General features: G+C 36.1%; 1 protein-coding gene across 1 annotated transcript in view; it reads right to left on the reverse strand.

Moving 5' to 3' along the window:
- Positions 1 to 17,329: 17,329 nt before the first annotated feature.
- The window catches only part of BMP5 (bone morphogenetic protein 5), a 116,307-nt gene continuing 113,642 nt past the window's right edge, over positions 17,330 to 19,994 (reverse strand). Inside the window, exon 7 of the mRNA XM_040473801.1 lies at positions 17,330 to 19,323. Within this exon, the coding sequence (XP_040329735.1) occupies positions 19,174 to 19,323 (150 nt within the window). The 3' untranslated portion in view covers positions 17,330 to 19,173. The remainder of the gene's footprint in view (positions 19,324 to 19,994) is intronic.

Genomic DNA, 19,994 nt, shown 5'->3' on the forward strand with positions numbered 1-19,994 from the left:
GATACAGTCCTTATATTTCTTATAAATTAAGGTTTGAACAACATAGAGAATGGGTTGTGGGAAAGAACCTTTAGAAAAATTTAACAAACTTGGTATTCGTTATCTGACTAAAATAGGGTAGAAGGCAGGGAAAGTCTCATTAATATTCCAAGATAGGAATCAAACGGCTTTTAGTGAAGTGATAGCGTATGAGAAAATGTATTATCTGAAGTCATCAATAATCAAATGCTTTGGAGACAAAGACCTAGGGTTCTGTGAGTCTGGTGCTAAGGAACATCATAAATGATATAAAGAAATCAAAGACTCAGAGATGAGTAGTTCTAGATTTATAGAAAAAAATCTAAATGCTAAATAGTAAACTCAAGAAATAATTCCAATAACATATCTGCCCTTTCCCTAATAAGCGATAAAACCTAAATGGTATTGTTTAATTCTTTCTTTCATCTCCTCTTTTATATTTAAGCAGTCTATACTATATTGGCACTTGGATGACTGCTAGAAATAACAGCAATAAGACTACACACACCTAAAAAGAATTCTTGCCTTCAGGAAGCTTACAGCCTCATACCATAAGACAAATACTCCTAAATATAAGCTACACATATAGTTAATAAATATAAGATATTTAATATATTAACTATGTTAATTAAATTATTTGACCTTCATTAGGCTAAACCTGACAAAAATACAGTTTTGACAATTAGATCGTTAAGGTTCAAGAATACTGTGTGTGGTTAAATAATTACCTTGAAAATATGGCACAGTCAAAATATCCAATCCAGATAGGCAATTCCTTTCCACCAACACACTCTTCCTGATTCCACAAAGAAGTTCCATCAGGTTTTGTGGAAAAAGTATATTATATGTCTTCTTCACATGTGAAAAAGTAATTGCCTATTTCATCAGATTAGTGTGGTACTTAAACCTGTAAAGATTTAACCAGCTGCTTATAATTTCACTTATCCTTAATTTTACTCACATTAACTTAATATGGAACTTGGGTAATTGCATGATGGGAATTCAAAACTCTTACTACTACAGAGATCAGGCTTGAAATTGATTTTTCATATTGACACTTTATACAATCTTAGATTTATAATTATTGATTCTAAAATCAAGATCTCACTGACAAAATAAAACTATTCCTTTGCTCTATAGCTATACTCACTTATATTCCAACTAAAAAACCACCTCCAGTTGTATCTATTTAGTGTCATTGAGTAATTTAAAGTTACATTTCTTTGCAATAATTTCCCTTGAATATATTCAAACTGAAACATTCAATCCAAAGCACTTATACTTAATTGTCTTGGAATTGAAATTTTATCCAAAGATTTTATGGTAAAATTGAGTTTTTATATGTCCCGACAAAATGTTTATAAATCAGCTCTAGAGCTTTAGTCTGTTAATTCAGTTAGATATGCTGAAATCCAGGTGAGGCAAATTGTGATTATATTAGAGTGATCCCTTTGGTGAGGCAGAGCTGCTCCAGTCAAAATTCTAAAATCTTAATGCATTACGTATTTGTAAAATATACTTATCTAATTGAACTACTGACAGAGATGATTGAAAAACTAGATATATGGACTAATTGTCAATATCTTACTCTTCTTCTTGGATTGCTTTTAATACTCTTCTCTTTAGAATATACAGTATTTTATTTTCCTGCTTATATAAAGGGTGCTAAGGCGTTTATTTTTATTGAATTCCCTTTTCATTAGTTTCACCTGTCATACGGAACTTTAACCAAGTTTCAATAGTTTATCATTGCTGCTGCTATTTGGGGGGTTGTTTATTGTTATTGCTGCTACTAATGTTGTTTCTGTCATAGAAAATGTTATTAAAATGTCATTTCTTGGACTTCTGTGAGGGAGAATGTAGCCAAGGGTCCAAAGTCAATGTTACAGAAAATCCGTTCTTGAAAGTTGAGCTCTGGACAAAGGAAGTATAGTAAGTGGCACCAAATGACCCACTTATACAGAAGTATATTTCTCACTAAGTAGTTTATTTAATTCTTATTGTCCAAATAATCCCTTTCACATTGTAACTACAGTTTTGTACCTTACAAATTTAATCTTTATTAGGACTGAAACACTTTACTTGAGCTAGGGTGAGAAATTAATCTAGTGATGCCACCCTTATCACTTCCCAGACATAAATACAATAAGAGTAGAACCAAAAACAACAAAAACAAACAAACAAACAAACAAACAAACAAAAACGGTACCCAGTAGAATATGGCATTTGGTTGCTTAAGTAGAGCAGGAAAGAGACAAATGGAGTTTCTGGCATTATGGACCCATACAGACATGTCTAAACTGGACTCAAGGTATATGATCTCTCCAGATACCTGGGAGAGAAATAATCAGAATTGCCATGATATTCTAAGAAGGAAATATTCAGGAAGACGAATGAGGACAGGTGAAGAGCAATGTAGTCTTTCTACTCTATCATATTTTTCAAGATGGGCCCTTGAAGAACATAAATAGCAAATCTTTTTCCAATGTAATTTATTCACCATAGTATGCTCCGTTTGAAAAGTTTCCAGTTATGATTTTTATCATATCTTCCACCAGAAAATAAATAATTAAATTTTTTTTTTAATTTTTTTTCAACATTTTTTATTTATTTTTGGGACAGAGAGAGACAGAGCATGAACAGGGGAGGGGCAGACACAGAATCGCAAACAGGCTCCAGGCTCCGAGCCATCAGCCCAGAGCCTGACGCGGGGCTCGAACTCACGGACCGCGAGATCGTGACCTGGCTGAAGTCGGACGCTTAACCGACTGCGCCACCCAGGCGCCCCAATAATTAACTATTTTTGTCAAAAAATAACCTTATGTTAATTAGGACATATAAGGAACAATGGCCAACAGCTATACATATATTCGTAAAACAAAATATATCAACTACCGTAGGTGACAATAAGTATCAGGATCCTTCTACCATGTAATCAAACTATAAACTATCCTTTATTTTTAAAGATGGTCACTACATAATTATTCTCTTGACACAAAATAAGGGGGAAATGTTTTTATTATTTTTGGGAAATAACTTGACCTTCAGCTTCCCAGAGTGACAATTTGGGAACTTTCAACAGAAATGCACCAGTTGTTCTTAATTGCCATGAGGACTAATGGGAAATAAAGTATGCAATATAGTATTATATATTTACTGTCTACAAAATTAAAGGAAAAGAAATTGTAAAATAATTCCAATTATAAGTGAGTGCATTTGTTTAAAGAATATAATACTACCTTTGTGATTTGATAACCACAATGAAAATTATTTGGTATGTACAGAAAAAGTTAAATGTGATTTCTTTCTGTTTTTTCATAAGGTAAGATGGGATGTTATCCAAAGAGTAGATCTTGATTTTAATTCCCATGGACAAATAATAAACAAATGAGAAATATTGTACATTAATATTTATTCTAGAAATAAGCTGTATAAAACAGATTTCTGCGCTTGCCTAGAACTAACATTTTGAAAAACCAGAGCATAATAATACTGACACTCAGGGCTTTTGTTATATAAACCAAGTGTCTTTCACCACTGAAAATGAGAAGAGAGCCCTTGGAACAAAGTTCCACTTTATGTTTATAGGTATGTATCAGTAAGCTAAGTCCACAATAATGCTTTGTAACAACCAATCACAAAAATCTCAACAGAATACAGAAATAAGCTTTTTAAGTCTTCATGTTACCTCTGGAGCAGCTAATCTAATTGGGGCAAGGCTTGGGAGCCTGTTCATCCTGACTGGGTTCTTACATGTGTCCCTGGGCCCTTACCTCCCTCCAAGGCTTCCTACTCCTTCTCCTGAAACATCAGAGTAGCCTAAAAATATCCTTATGGTATTGGCAGAGATACAACAGTGAAAGCCCAATCATGCAAGTGCTTTCCAATGCTTTTTTCATTTCACACCCACCAATCTTTCATTAGACAAAGGAAGTTATGTGGTCAATTTCAAAGGCAAGGACTGGAAAAATACACTTCGCCTTTTTGGTGAAAATAATTTTAAGTCCAACAACAAAGAATGTCTACACAAGAAAGTTTGGATAACTGAGTCTATTAATACATTCTACCATAACCCTGTCTGTAGCACACAAGATCCTGTTCCAGTTTCTCCTGTGGCTTCCTTCTCTAACCCCACAGGCCCCAAGAGCTATCCCGTTTGTTATTGGTAGTTTGCATTTGCTTTTAAACATGCATAATAAACCTCCCTTGATTTATAAAGATACCATTCAGAAAGCACCTCTTCCAAACTGCCTGTGGGGAAGTCATTTGGAGGAATGTGATATCTGAGGTTCATTCTTTAGAGAAAGGTTGATGCCATAGGCCAGCACTTGGGCTCTTCTTTTAGTGAGGGGCTCCAGTAGACACTAATGCACAACAGCATTAATGTGATAAGCAAGCAGCAAAGATAACAAAAATGTGGGAAATGGACACTCTGCCCCTGGGTTTCCTTCCTGCCTCCCATTCATTCTCTAAATTGCACCTAGGGTAATCTTTCTATTTTATCTAAACTGTTCTTGTTATTGCATCACCCTACTTTTTCTTAAAGTCTTTGTTATGAGCCATATACATCTGATATGACAGAAGATATATAATGAAGATGAACAAATCTCAACAGTTTTAGCAATTACTTTTACTTTGAACAATTTAGGTATTTACCCACAATTGTCTAAATAATAAGCACTTCCTCCTGAAAAATGTTTAGATTCCAATATCAGAGTTTTAGAGTCACTTTATAATTTTCACAGGGATCCTAATAATAATCATGAGTAAAATTACCGTATCAGGCTTTTCCGATTTCCTACCATTTCATGTATCATTTTGTGCAATATTTGACAAAGCACAAGTTCTGGGACTTTAATCTTAATTTCTCAAGGATCAGGTAAATTCATTAGAAAGAAATAATGAACCATATTCACGTACATTTCACTGGCCTGCTTAATATGATTGTGAGCTCCAGGGGAACAGGAAAAAAGTTCTAAGGACATGTTCAGGATGCAGAAGAAAGACTTAACAGTATTATTCTATCCTGATAAATGCATAAAATCAGAAAACTTGATCAGATTCTTGATTCAGAAATTGTCTTAAAGGTATTGTGCTGTATAAAATAGGTTTTATTTTATTGTCCATGATTAAAATATCTCCCTATAAGGCCAGTTTGTATGCAGTGAACTCTGTGAGCTAACTAATCTGTTTGCCTAACTTCTTGCTTCTTCTAGTCATACCCTATAGCAATTTTTGATGCATTTGCTCAGGAATCTTTTTCCGTAAGAATTATAGTGACCACTTACTAATTTCTCTCTTTGTGCCAAGAACTATACTATGTTATTTGAAAAAATATATATTACCAATATTCATAAGAACAACTAGATAGCTATTGTTATTCTTTCCAGTTGAAAACGAGTAAACAGACTCTAGAATATCAAGCATTTTGTATGCAGGTTAAAGATCTAGGATATTATTGTACAGGAGACAGGGAGTAAGTGAACAATTTTAAGCAAGGGAATGACATGATCAGAATTATGTTTTAGCTAAATTATTCTGGTGATGGAATTTACCTAACTCATAGCTGCTTTGCCACAGACAAGAGTGTAGATGATGGAGGTAATTCTTACCACTGCTAGGAGGTAATCATAGCAGGAGTCTTGAGAAATAAGGGCTAAAACTAAGACAGTGGCAATGCTAGTGAATTTCAGCCATTTCAGCCCCTTCTTTTTTTGTTTTGTTTTGTTTTGTTTTGTTTTGTTTTGTTTTGTTTTTAAATCATGTGCAAACTCAGCCTAAGATCTTTCTCAACAAATAATCTTCCAGGCAGTCTTTACCAATATATGAGAAAGGACATGAATATAAAATCCTTCTTTCTATTCTTTCTTGCCAATATTTTGTATTAACTTTCTAGACCACCATTCTTTCTTTCACATTGCTGCCTGATAGCTTATACGCATTACAGTAATGACTAATTTCTGTAACTGAGAGAACTAAAAATAAAAACAAAGTCCCCCTCTCTCTCAAATCTGGTGGAAAAAATCCCACATTCCAACATTCCAGTTGAAGGGTAGGGAAGAAGACAGAACCCAGACCAATCAATTTCCTTGATCCCAATGAGGAAAATGTTGGACACATCAGTTCCATTCCCATTTTTTGGGGTGAAAACTTCGTTATGAGGACAGAACTAGTTTCAAGTTGGGCTAGGAAATGTGGTTTCCAGTTGGACAGTTAGTTCTGTGTCTATGAGGAAGAGGAAAAGGGATTCAGGGGAGACTGCAAAATTCTTCCTTTTTTTTATGTCAGTCCCTCAATTATTTTTTTAATTATTTAATTACCCAACATATAAGTTTCACATCCTTTCTCCTATCATTCAAGTCCCTATGTTACCTGATGTCTTCCTACAGATGGGGTAATATTTCCAACTGCTGTCATTAAGACCTATTGTTTCAATACACCTTAAGCAATAAACAAATTCCCCTTCAGCCTTTCCCTTTTCTGCTTCAAGGTCGTTTATTCTGTTAGTCTGTAACACATTATCACTCCCCCAAACCCTAAGCCTGCATATTGATCAAGTCTCATATCAAATGCTTCCTCTGCTACAGGGCCTAACTTGAGTGCTTCAACAATAACCCTTCCTCTATTAAGCATCCTGAACTCTTTACCTATATCTCTCTCTAGGTACTGGTCATTTTATTTCTTTATTTTTTTAATTTCAAGATTTTATGATGTAATATTGCATATATGTGAAGTAATATGAAATATAAAAATGAATGGGATAGATGGTTGCAGTAATAACCCCAATTTGTTCATGCCTATTAATATTCATGCTCTTATGTATTTCCCTCCCACCTGGACTCTGAGCTTGGTCACCTGACTTTTTTCAGCTTATGAGACAATAAAAAAGGTGATAGAAGACCCTGAATGGACTTGCACATCATATTGTACTTTCTAGCTTCTAGGGATCCTGTAACCACTAGCATGGAAATAAGCCCAAGTCAGCCTACTGGAGACATGTGGCCTAGTCACCCCACCACTCCTAGCTGAAACAGCTACACCAACTGTCAGAAATGAATAGTGCTAAGATCATCCAGCCATGGCAGATGCAAAACCTGACCACAGCTTCAGCAGGGAGTCCAGACAAGATCAGTAGAACAAGGAGACCTAGGTCTCATCTAAACTGCAGATCCACAGCATTGTGAGCTAATAAATCATTGTTGCAACTCACTAAGATGTAAAGGTATTCTCTCATGCTGCATAAGCTGAGACATAATGTATGTATGCATTTAAAAAATACTACTAAACTCCACCATTTTATACTAACATTCATACTAAGAACTAGCATTACAAACAGCTCCATCCTCAATTAAAATCACTCTCCCATCCCTTTGGGCTAACCATTACCTTGAATTTTTATTTTTTTGTTATTCCCTTGCTATTCTTTAATGTACACGCACATATAATGCCTACAGATGTATTGTTTAGTTTTGCTTTATTTTGAGATTTATAAAAATTACATCATACCATACATATATAATCTTGTATGATGTACTTTATTTTTCCAACATTATGTTTATGAGATTCATCCACAGACTTGTGGTTTACTCATTTCACTGCTCTTATGATATATTTGCCCATTTTCTGTAGATGAACATCTGTGTCATGTCTGGATTTTGGGATGTAACATACATATATTTGTTTTTTATTATTTCCTCAGCTGAACACTTTTGTCATAAACCTTCTTGTGTGATATTCTAGCTAAGATCTTCAGAACTGTTTCCATGGTGAATATTTAGAAGAGAAAGTGGTAAAGGATGTAAATATTCTTTATAGGATTATGCTAAATTGTTTTCAAAATTATTTTACCAATTTATACTCCCATTAGCAGCCTAATGATCCATATTCTCTCCAACAGTCAGTATTAAAATATTTGTTAATAAAAGCTATTTGACAATCTGGTGTGAAATGCTATCTCACTGTGGTCTTTATTTGCCTGTTTCTAAATGTTATTGAGGTTGAACATTGTTCATGTATTACTTGGCCATAATTATTTCCTTCTTTGGGAAATGCCTGCTCCAATTTTTACTCATTTTTCCACGGGATTGTTCCTATACTTTCCTCATTCATTGTCTTAATTTTTTCTGTCTTTTCATCCTCAAATAGGTCTCATGTGCCTAAGCTAGTGAGTAGGAACTCAAACTCTTCACCAAGAAAAGCTGCTTAGACGATAGAGAATTACATGTGTAAATTTACACAGCTTTTTCGTGACAAACATTTTTCTTATTTCGTTTTCTTTTTCACAGATAGTATTACAGTAAACTGGTTTAGTACACTTATTTCGAAACAGATTAAGCATCTGTCTTCCTGATTTGATTGTTTGGCACTCTCCACATCCTTGTAAGGAGATGCTTGAAAAGAAAAGTAAGAAAACAGACTTCTTCAAAATGTACACCCCAGTTAAACATGCAGCAGACTTGGCCAAGCTCTTCTTAAACAACTCCCAAAACATCATTTAGCATACAGCACTCCCTAAGAGAGCTGTTAGAAACCTTGAATAATAAAACAAATAAAATACAGAGCATACTTAAAAGACTTCGGGCTTGGGGCGCCTGGGTGGCGCAGTCGGTTAAGCGTCCGACTTCAGCCAGGTCACGATCTCGCGGTCCGTGAGTTCGAGCCCCGCGTCGGGCTCTGGGCTGATGGCTCAGAGCCTGGAGCCTGTTTCCGATTCTGTGTCTCCCTCTCTCTCTGCCCCTCCCCCGTTCATGCTCTGTCTCTCCCTGTCCCAAAAATAAATAAAACGTTGAAAAAAAAAATTAAAAAAAAAAAAAAAGACTTCGGGCTCTAGAGACAAAATGTGAGGCACCGATACTTAAAGCTAGTAAAATTAAAATCAGAGCAAGCAGCACAGATTAAAGAAAGGTATTGGCAAATATTAACCATATATTCTATTTTTGTAATTAGTATGAACAGATGGTACATGATTATGTCCAATGGTAAGTAAAACATCTTAACGCAATGGTAAGTAAAACACCTTAACCCCGTAATAATATTGTGCACCTATAAAGTAGTTACACTAACCCCATACATCTAGAAAAATTTGGACCAATATTCACATTGTTTCCTCCTGATATAAATTCTTTTGTGTCAGTATACACGGTTCTCTAGAAAACAAGGTTTCTTACTGGCTAAGTCCTAATGCAAAGAAAAGTCTCAGTTTTACACACAGAAAACAGCTATAATTTTAGCCCAAAATAAAGCCATGTAAGTGAAAGAAATTTTAATAATATGCTAAGGAACTTGCAGTGAAAAGTTTCAAGGTGGAATTGTACCTGGTCAATGCTGAGAGATGGGGATGATCAAAAATCAGCGCACTTCTATGAAGGGATTTTCAGTGTTTTCTTGAAGAGCTATTTTGTTCAGTAATATTTTACTTATATTGTTAATGTTTATTTATTTATTTTGAGAGAGAGAGAGCAGGGAGAGGGGCAGACAGACAATCCCAAGCAGACTCCTGCAGGGCTGTATCTCATGGTTCAGTTCATGAGATGATGACCTCAGCTGAAATCAAGAGTCAGTCATTTAACTGATTGAACCACCCAGGCACCTTGTTCGCAATATTTTAAAATTAAGAGAGATTTTCATTACGTCTCCTCTGAACCTTTTATGTTACCTTTAAAGTTATTTTCCCACCTTATTACGTGGACACAATTGATGGAAAATGATGTATTATTTTTTAATTTGTTTTCATTAAGAACTTGTACACATACAACATTTATGTCAATGACATTTTATACAAAAGTTCCCAGATATTTAGCTTCATCTTTTTTTTTCTCACTGCTACCTTCACTTTCCAAAAACTCCTTCAACTATTTTAAATGTACAGCAAACATTGTCATGACAAAATTATATATGTTTATTTAGTAAACTAATACCTAAATTTTATTTTCTGCAATACCTATAGGGAGATCCCGTTGTGCTCTCTCAGTAAACAGAGATAAACTTCATAAAGCCCTGTGGCAGACAGGAGCAAAACTAAGTTGGTTTTCTTCATATCAATACCTGTGTCCCACCGGTAGTCCTTGGGCACAATTAAGCAGTGGATAATGAAAGCTGGAGTAGGGCGCTCACTTATTGTTAGTATGGTAGCAGTGATCTCAATGATGGCTCGGCTTTAAGTATCACCTATATACTAATAACTTACAGATTTATATCTCTTCCCAGGACCTCTCCTGTAATCTCAGGACGCATATTTCTAACCACTTTTTGGACATTTCACTCAGAAGTTAACACACCCCGAATTACACTCTCAACTCCTTGGGGCAATCCCTGCCCATCCTATGCTGGAACTCCGTAAATGAATCTTCCTTCCATTTATCAAGCCATTTTCATGGGAGTCACCTTTAACTCACTCTTCTCTCACATCCCATTAGCAAATCCTATCTACTCTACCTTTGAAATATGTCCAGCTTCTAACTACTTCTCAGCAGTTCTACAGTTGCCACACTGGTCTGTGTCACCACTCTCTTAAACTGGATTGTTTCAATATCCCCTAAACTATCTTCCTGCATCTGGTTTTGCTATCCTACCCAGTGTTCTCCTCACAACTTCCAATGTTCCTTTTAAAACACAAGTCGTGACCGCTTTCTCTCAAAAAACTCTGAATGTCTTTTCATTTCTGAGTAAAAACTCAAAGTCCTTGTGATGGCCTTTCAGACTCTACACCATTTGACTCCCCATCTCCCTGAACGCATGTCTTTCCTGTGGCCTGAACGTTCTGTTCTACCATGCTCCTTTTAGCCTCCTTGCTGTCTCAGAAGTGCCGAGCACAAAGTTTCTGATACCTCAGCCTGAATTTTTTTTCCCACAGATGACTACATAAATAACTCTTTTTGTCTCTATGTTCAATTCTGTATCACCACTACATGAATGAGGCGGCACTTTCGACCTTTCTGAAGGCCTGTTTTTCCCTCCTATGATTTAGAAGTACTAAATCATCCTGTGGGCTCCATATTGTGCTCCCTGTTTGATCCTAATTAGAATGTCCTGGAGGTTCCAGTTTAAAATGGCAGCATAGGAAGATTCTAAACAGTAACTTCTCCCAGGGCACACAGAATCTACAGCTATATAAATGGAACAATTTCCTTTTCAAAACAAAACTAAAAACTGGGGGCGCTTGGGTGGCTCCCTAAGCATCTGACTTCAGCTCAGGTCATGATCTCCTGGTTTGTGGATTGGAGCTCCATGTCAGGCTCTGTGCTGACAGCTCAGAGCCTGGAACCTGCTTTGGATTCTGTGTCTCCCTCTCTCTCTGCCCCTCCCCCACTCGCTCTCACACGTGCGCTCTCTCTTTCTCTCTCTCTCTCTCTCAAAAGTAAACATTAAAAAAAAAAACACTAAAACTGCTGGGCTAGTTTCTCTCATTAATCACCCCACCTTTTAAGACCAACACCTGAGAAATGAGTCTACAAAACATCCGACTTTGAAGACCAGCTGTGCTTGCACCCATGAGAGGTGCAGGAGTGAGGTAAACTGAGAAACACCATTGAAAGTACTCACTTGCAGACCCACATCTCCCAAGGTCTGGTGAAGAAGCAGCTCCTTGAAAAGCACCCAGATTTTATGTGAAAGAGACTCATTTTCTAATTTCAAAGCATTGGTCTGAGGGGCTGGAGCCTGCAGGGATACTCTCCAGATCGGAGGCTCCTGGATGCCATCTTGTTAAAGCCTCTCCCTCTGCCTTGTTAAAGTGCCAGTAGGCACTCTTTCTCTCTCTTTCTCTCTCTCTTTCTCTCTTTTTTCCCTTTCTTTCTCTCTCTCTTTCTTTCTTTCTTTCTTTCTTCTTTCTTTCTTTCTTTTGTCTTTCTTTCATTTTTCTTAAGTGTGATATGATCTTTGCACCCCTCCCTGCCTTGCTTTACTTTGCACTCTCCAGAGTGCCAGTATCTCCTAGAGTGTGGCTTCTGCATTTGCCTGGTGCCCTGATTTTTATGTCTGATGACCCAGTGTTTGAAGCTGCCACCCAGGGAACACTGCTTCATTTTCTGACTCTGGAGGTCAGGGAGACTTGTGTTTTTAGATCCCATAGGACTGTAACAAACAGAGATTGTGCTTGGCAAGCTACCATCCCCAGGGTGCTGTGCAGATAAGAGACTGAAACACACCTTCAGCCATTCTGTGAAAGAGGACTCCTTGCTAATCCTGGAGCTTTGGCCTTAGAAGTAGGCTTCAGATTTTGCACACATCTAGAGGCTACAGAGATGCTCTCTGGGAACATAGAGGGGGACTCCATCTTTGCACTCTCGCTCTATCATGCTCCAGGTCATGGGTATCCCCTAAAAAGGAGCTTTTACACTCATGTGGAGCCCTGGTTTTTGTTACTGCCTCTTGGAAAACACCTTCAGATTGCCTGATGATGGTGACCAACAGGATTTATGCTCTTGGTTCCAAAGGACTGTATATATTTGCGTACTTTAGGAGCTGCTGCCTGAGGGTGTGGCTTCCATTCACCTTGAATCTAGGGGCTGACTGAGATCTTCCCCTGGTCAGTCAGTCTTGACACACCCTTAACTAGTGGGAGCTGTTAAAAATAGCTAGGTTGCTTGGATAATCACAAAGATTTGAGAGACAACCAAGAGCTGGGCAAGGTTGAATGATAAGGTTCATCAATAACACAGGGACACTCCTTCAATACTGGGAGAGTTGGCTGTTTCATCTAATGCATAAAAACCAACACCGGGCCAAGCAAAATGAAGAAGCAGAAGAATATGTTCCAAGAGAGCAAAATAAAACTTCAGGGGAAAAAACAAAAAAACACCTTAATGAAATGCAGATTAGAATGCCCCGAAAGTGAAAGATACCTTGGGGGCATTTTGTTTTAAAATAAGGAATTTAGTTCCTTCCCTGTCTCAGCTTTGACAGTGTTTCTTTTATGTATTCTGTTTATTTTCTATTAAAATAATAAATTAAGCCACCTTCTATTCATTTCCAAATTATTTATAGAATGCCAACTATGACAATATCTTTATGACAATGCTTAGGGAATTAGTAAATGAGTAAACATGGTAGGACTTCTTCATCTTACAATGTAGAAGGACTATAAGCTTTTTCTAAATAACTGTAGTAGCTGGCATAATGTGATGCATGTCCTGAAGCAAGAGTGCTGCAGTGGTTTATTAGAGGGATAAAACACATCTGGTTTGGTGTATTTGGTCTTTCTGAAGGAAATAGCAAATGAGAAGTCACTCCAGGAATCAATAGAGTATCAGCAGGCAGAATTTAGGGAGGGCATTCCTGGTGAATGGAAAAAAGTTATGAAGGCCCAGAAGCTGTACTAGTGTATTGGGAATACAGAAATTACTTTATTTCCATTTAATAATAGCCCTATGAGGTTAGTGTGAAAGAAGATTCATTGGATCCATTATGTTCAAAAGCCAAGTTTTCAAATATTCTTCCTTCTTGTCGTGACATCTTTGGAAAAGTGCTTGTTCTCTCATATAGGCTTTATTTCATTTTCTATGTGGAATCACCTTAGAAAGTCTTTCTGACGTCAACGTACATTGTTGAATACAATACTGTGAACTTTGTTTAAAAGACAAGGAATTTTCAAATCACCAGAGTCTTAATAACCTTGAGAAAGGAATGATATTATATGCCAAGATAAAATTCTCTTGGTTTATTAATTTTAAAGAGGTCATTAAAAAACAAAAAACTATTCCAGAAACAATTTTATGAGAAGATATGGCAAAGGTGAATAGGAAACAACAGTGTGTCTTCATACTCAAAACAGTAATGGATGGTTTGTATTTAAGTGTAAATATACTTTATTAATATAATTAACTCAGTTTTCTGTGGTGGCCATTGTCCAGGTGTATATTTTACCTTCATTTTACTTTTAACCTTCCTGTGTTTTAAAGTTTTAGGTGTGCCTCTTTTGAACAGAATGTTACTGGGGAACCTGGGTGGCTCAGTTAAGCCTCCAGCTTCGGCTCAGGTCATAATCTCACGGTTCCATGAGTTTGAGGCTTGCGTTGGGCTCTGTGTTGACAGCTCAGACCCTGGAGTTTGTTACAGCTCGGAGCCTGCAGCCTGCTTCAGATTCTGCGTCTCTCCCTCTCTCTGTCCTTCGCCTTCTCGTGCTACATCTCTCTCTCTCTCTCTAGCTCTTAAAAATAATTAACATTAAAAAAGTTTATGAACAGAATGTCACTAGCTCTTGAGATTATCTTAAATCCAATCTGGCAGTAGTGACCTTTTCAGTCTGCTTACTGTCTATGGATTTATTGCCATCATTTCATTATATACAATATTTCCCCTTTGCTATGTTTTTAAAATTCCTCTTCTTTTTTATCGTGTTGAATTGATTGTATCTTACAGATTACAATTATCCCTTCTACTGGTTTAGAACAAGGGTCAGCAAAGTATAGTCTATGGGCCTAATCTTATCCCCACCTTTTTTCATAAGTAAAGTCTTAGTGGAATACAGCTACATGTATTAGTGTATCTATTTTTTTTTTTTTTTAATTTGGGGAGGGATGGAGAGAGGAGGACAGAGGATCTGAAGCAGGCTCTGTGCCAACAGCAGTGAGGCCCACACATGACTCAAACTCACAAATTGTGAGACCATGACCTGAGCCAAAGTCGGCCGCTCAATCCACTGAGCCACCCAGGTGACCCTAGTGTATATATTTCCTATGACTGCTTTCACACTACCGCAGTAGAACTGAGTAGTTCCAACAGAAACTTAAAACCTAAATTATTTATTATCACATCTTTTACAGAAAAATTGTATCAATCCTGATTTAAAATACACACTATTTTGTGTTCTGAGGTTAATGAGTTTAATCATCATTAAATAAAATGCAAAACCATTTCCAACCATCCATCTTCCATTATATATTCCATAGTTGCACTGTATTTTACTCTACTTAACCCGAGTTAATGTTATTTAATTCTCTTCATTTTTAAAACCATGATTATTAGACATTATTATTTATTTTAGCCTACCCCCATCTTCTTGCTCATCATTATTGTATATATTTTGGGGTTAACTGTTTTTCTCCCTAAGGTAAAATCTTTAGCAGTGGTTTTGCTATTGATGATAAATTGTCTCTCCGTTTTACTTGCCTAAGAATTATTTTGCCCTAATGTTTGATATAGTTTTGCTGGGTATAGAATTCCAAACGATGGTTATTTTTCCTTAGCAATCTGAGGATAGTAATTACCTGTTGACCGACTTCCAAGTTGAGAAGGCGGCTCTGATAAACAGGTCGGCTGTTGACCCAAAAATTGTCTCCAATTTTCTGGAATACTGATTAAATAGATGTTAGAACTCCCTTTGATCTTCATATACTTTAAGTTCTTTTAAATTTCTTCTTGCATGTATTTTTCCTTCCCCGAAGTTCATTTAAAAATTTTGTACTCCCGTTTTTATTCTCTCTTCTTTAAGACATACAAAATTATTGGGGATCCTGGGTTGGTTAAGCCTCCAACTCTTGGTTTCAGCTCAGGTCATGACCTCAGGGTTTGTGAGTTCAAGCCCCACTTCGGACTCTGTGCTGACAGCTGCAGAGACTGCTTGGGATTCTCTGTCTCCCTCTCTCTTTGCCCCGCCCTCCACTCATTATTTCTCTCTCTCTCTCAAAATAAATAAATAAACATTTAAAATAAATGAATAAAATATATAAAAATATGCCTATTCATATGTGTGCGTGTATGTGTGGGTATATGTGAATTATTGAAGAAAGTATAAAGATGCATAATCTAAGATACCTCATTGGCCTTGTGGCTCAAGGTAGAGAATTATTTTCCTAGTTTGGACTTTTTCTAGAAGCATCCGTGGGAAAATAAACACAGTCCAGCTTTTTAAGTATGTCCTATTATATTTCACCGTCTAGTAGAAGCCACAATGAACCGGGGAACAAATACTGCTCACCTCAATAAGCTATCAACTTAGGTTCTGGTTCCAAACTGGCTGGGTCTGGGAGCTGTTTACGCAGTCTTTTGTCTCTCATCCTTCTACATATAAGTTCTAGTTTGAAGCTGTAGTGCTTCTACCCATTCTCTCCATTGTGTACCTATATTGACATCTCAGGAATGATTGGAGGTTAGCTGCCTCTGCAAAGTTGAAACTGAGATGCAAACGTTTTAAGGTGCATGCTTTAAAACTTCTGAAATGTCTTTGTTATTTTTAAAGGCTACATCTGATCCAGGTTCTTCTTTGAAACCCCCATGTTTCAAACACGCTTTCACAAATGTTACGACAGACGTTGAGGCAGTTTTGCAGATCCTTTGCTCTTTTTAAAGTGCTAACTTGGATAAAGTGTCACTTTTCTGCCTAAATAGGAATAAATACTGGCATTGATTGTTACTTTACCTACTTTCTTCTCAATTATGATCTTAACCAGTACACATAAAGTGTAGATGCATGGATGTATACTTATCAACATATATGTTTTATCAGCAAAGGCATTTTCACTTCTAACTTTAAACAAAGTTCCAGGCAAATAAAATAAAATAATAAAATAAAATAAAATAAAATATGCAAAAGAGAAACCATAGAAAAGCAGGTAATCTGAAATGGAAATTGGATGATAGATGGAGCACTTGACTGAGTAGTTATGAGATGGTGACTTGTGTTTGGGAATGATGATTTCTTCTGCCTTGCATGGAACTGCATCATAAACATTATTCATTGTAAATTTCTTGGGAGATGATATTTGCCAAACTGTAGAGTAGCCAGTAGACTCTGGCTCAGATTCGATGATGGTGATATAGGGATTATAAAATGACAGTTCTTGAGAAAAAAAATAATTTTGGATATTCTTCACTGCATTTTTCTTATTTCTTTAGTTCGATGTAGATGATTTATTTTTGTCTTAATTTTAAAGAACTGGAATGTTTGTGATTTATGCCCTTCTCCTTTCAAAAAGAATTAGGGCCACTTTACAAAGCAAAATGCATATAAAGCAGGAAATTTAAAAAACAAACACAAAAAGCCAATACCTAAAGAACTAAAAAGACTTGAGTTATTTGGATTCTATTAAAATAGGCCAAATTATTCTGGTTTCTGACAGCAGCTTAAGTATTACCAAAGTGATACTACAAATTTACTATAATAGTTCTTTGAGAATAATGTAACTGAACATATGTGCATCTATGTACATATATTCATATATCTAATTTGAAAAAGTGGGAAAATACTGATGCTAATGATCTACTTTCTTAAATGAAAAAGAACCAGTGGGGTATTTTTCCATCCCTGTCATTTTTGCTATTTTCAAAATCTCTTTGTTATTGGAGCCGATTAAGAAGATATTTAATTCATGGATTGTTGCTTTATCCATTTAACAGTGAATTATTTATTAAAAACACAAAAGTTAGTTTTGGCAATTAAAAACAGCATAAAGAGTCAAGTAACCCACGAACATTTTACATCTGATAGTCTTCTAGTCTCAATTCATGACACACTTACATTTTTGTATCCCTCTTAAATACAGCACAGCAGAAACTAGCGTCACACATTTAATAGATTTTAAAATATAGAAATATATTTAAACAGCACATTTAGAGAATAATATAATAGACTTCCGTTTCTTATTCTTACAATGGCACACTATTTATTTTAAAATATATTACTTAATGTACCCCCCAATATAGTTATCAAATTTTCTTTAAGATAAACTGTATTTTAAAATAACATTGCAATATACCTGAATTACAAATGAACTTATAACATTTTGGAAGCTATTTCTGATATAAGTTTGATCTGAAAGGTCCAAAACATGATTAGAAAGTGGTGCTTTATGAATATTTTAGATGAACTGTAAATAAGCCTAACCATGGAGCCACCAGAAAGAGCAAGTAATCCATCTAAATGTCATCCTTCCCAAAGTAACTGTGTGTTAAAGAGAAGCCTTAGAAGGCAAAGAAAGAAAATAAATTAATTTCAGAGGGAAGAATACACATGCACATACACACAACAGAACCTTCCCATTTGGAATTATTTGCTCTTGGAGGAAGGTTTACAAAATCCCCTTACAAAATAAGGTTTTCACTGAGCTCATTCTCAAAGATATGAAAAATGGATTTCAGCTGTTCTTTCGAAATGGCAATTCTGTCAAAGCCATTCTGGGGTTTTTGGTAATTTCCTTCAGTTTAGTTTCAGTGCTTTCACCTAAATAAAATCCCTTGCATCACATCAATCAGCAAACTCAGTTTGAAAGGAGAGCTAAAGAAAATGGCTCTGTCGGCATCTTTGCTCCGGTATGTTTTATGTATGCAGTGACTCTTGTCTGTGGGGAGGGAAGCGGAGCGCATGTAAACGTTTCTTTATTTTGGACTGTTTTTAAATCTGGGGGAAAAAATCTGCAGAAGTCGTGTTCTAGATAATAGGCAGATGTGATTTATTTGAGGTAAGAAGGTTGTACTACGATTTTTTAGTGTTAACTTGGAAAGTTACGGACATAGGCTCAAGCCTGTCTCCACAGAGTTCCTGAAACTTTGAGTGCTTTGCAAAATCTCCAGTCCACAAGCCAGGAAGGAACATACTCCTCCAGTTACACCAATTCGGTTAAAGAAAACAGTTACAACAATTGTGTGTCATCTTTCATCTTCTGTGTTCTGCCTACTGCTTATTTATTCAAATCCAGTTCAAGATTTCACTTTATCTAATGAAGCAGAAACTCTAAAAGAAAACTTGTGTTCATCCAAGCATTTTTGTTTGGGTTGTTCATCTTTTTTTTTTTGGTTTTAGTTTTATTTCTAAATAAATATCCTATCACAGTTTTCACTGGCACAACATAACTAAATGCGTTCAATTTCCCTCACTGATGACAAAGGAGTCCTGTCTGATTTCAGATAATCATATAAAGATTGTATTAGAAAAAGAATGTTGAAATGGAATTGAATTGGACTTAGCATATCCCATTGAATGTCAAACCAGGCTATCTACATTTAATAGACCTATAAAATAGATTTTATTGATAAGGCATCCACAAAGGAGATATATACCATTAAATAAATAAGACTATATACATGATATCGTACATAGGAACAGAAATGAAATGAGTCAGACTAATTTTATGAAATTCCCTTTTTGTCTGAAAGCATACTTTTTATTTTAGTCATAAACCTTAACACAGATCTTTCTCTTATTACCATTCTTATTTAATATTAATGACAGCCGCATGAGCGCACTACCATATTTCTGTATTTTTTCAAAATGACATTGGAGCTGTCATCAAAGTACAGCACAGAGATGGCATTTAATTTGGTTGGAGCACAACAAGGCTTTGGCACATGGTCAGGAAACATCAGATGAACCTGGGAAAGAAAAACATGTTTTGTTTTTTTTTAAGAAATAAGACATTTTGTCCACAGCTTTCAAATAATATTCCTGTTTTGTCACTCACAGTCAGGTACACCCTTAACCTATCACTCTTCTCCTATTTATGCTCAATGGCTGGGGTGGGGGTTGGAAACTGGTAGTGAAGGATGTATTTTTAAGCATTAACACCTAGAACCAACTCACCAGTTCTAATTATGTGTTGGGGCCTTGAAAAATATTCTACCAAGTAAGGAAAACTCCTTCTATGGAATATTCAGTGGAAATTTTCCCGGAGGAAAGAACATGGCAACCTGCACTGAGTTGCTTCTGGTTAAAAAGACAACTTCTATAGATTTCATGAAGTCAGAACTTATACAGAAGTTATAAATGCAAATCAGTGAAGTGACACCACGAGATTTGAATCTCAGAAAGATTTGAATCTAAGAATTATTTTTTAAAGGACAATTAAGCAATAAATCACTAAAGTTATGCCAACTCTTAATTTTCCACAGTTAAAGGAAGCATAAAAATCACAGCAAAATATATTCCAGGTACAATCCAAAACTTGTTTTAAAGCAATGATTTCAAGTCTTCTCTATAGAATTTTTTGTTACCGGATTGGCTTTGACTTTCTTTCTCTCCTAGCCAAGCGCCAAAAAAGCAGGCC

The sequence above is a fragment of the Herpailurus yagouaroundi genome, unplaced genomic scaffold (assembly GCF_014898765.1).
Source record: "Herpailurus yagouaroundi ecotype Mexico unplaced genomic scaffold, PumYag 139, whole genome shotgun sequence".
NCBI lineage: Eukaryota > Metazoa > Chordata > Mammalia > Carnivora > Felidae > Herpailurus > Herpailurus yagouaroundi.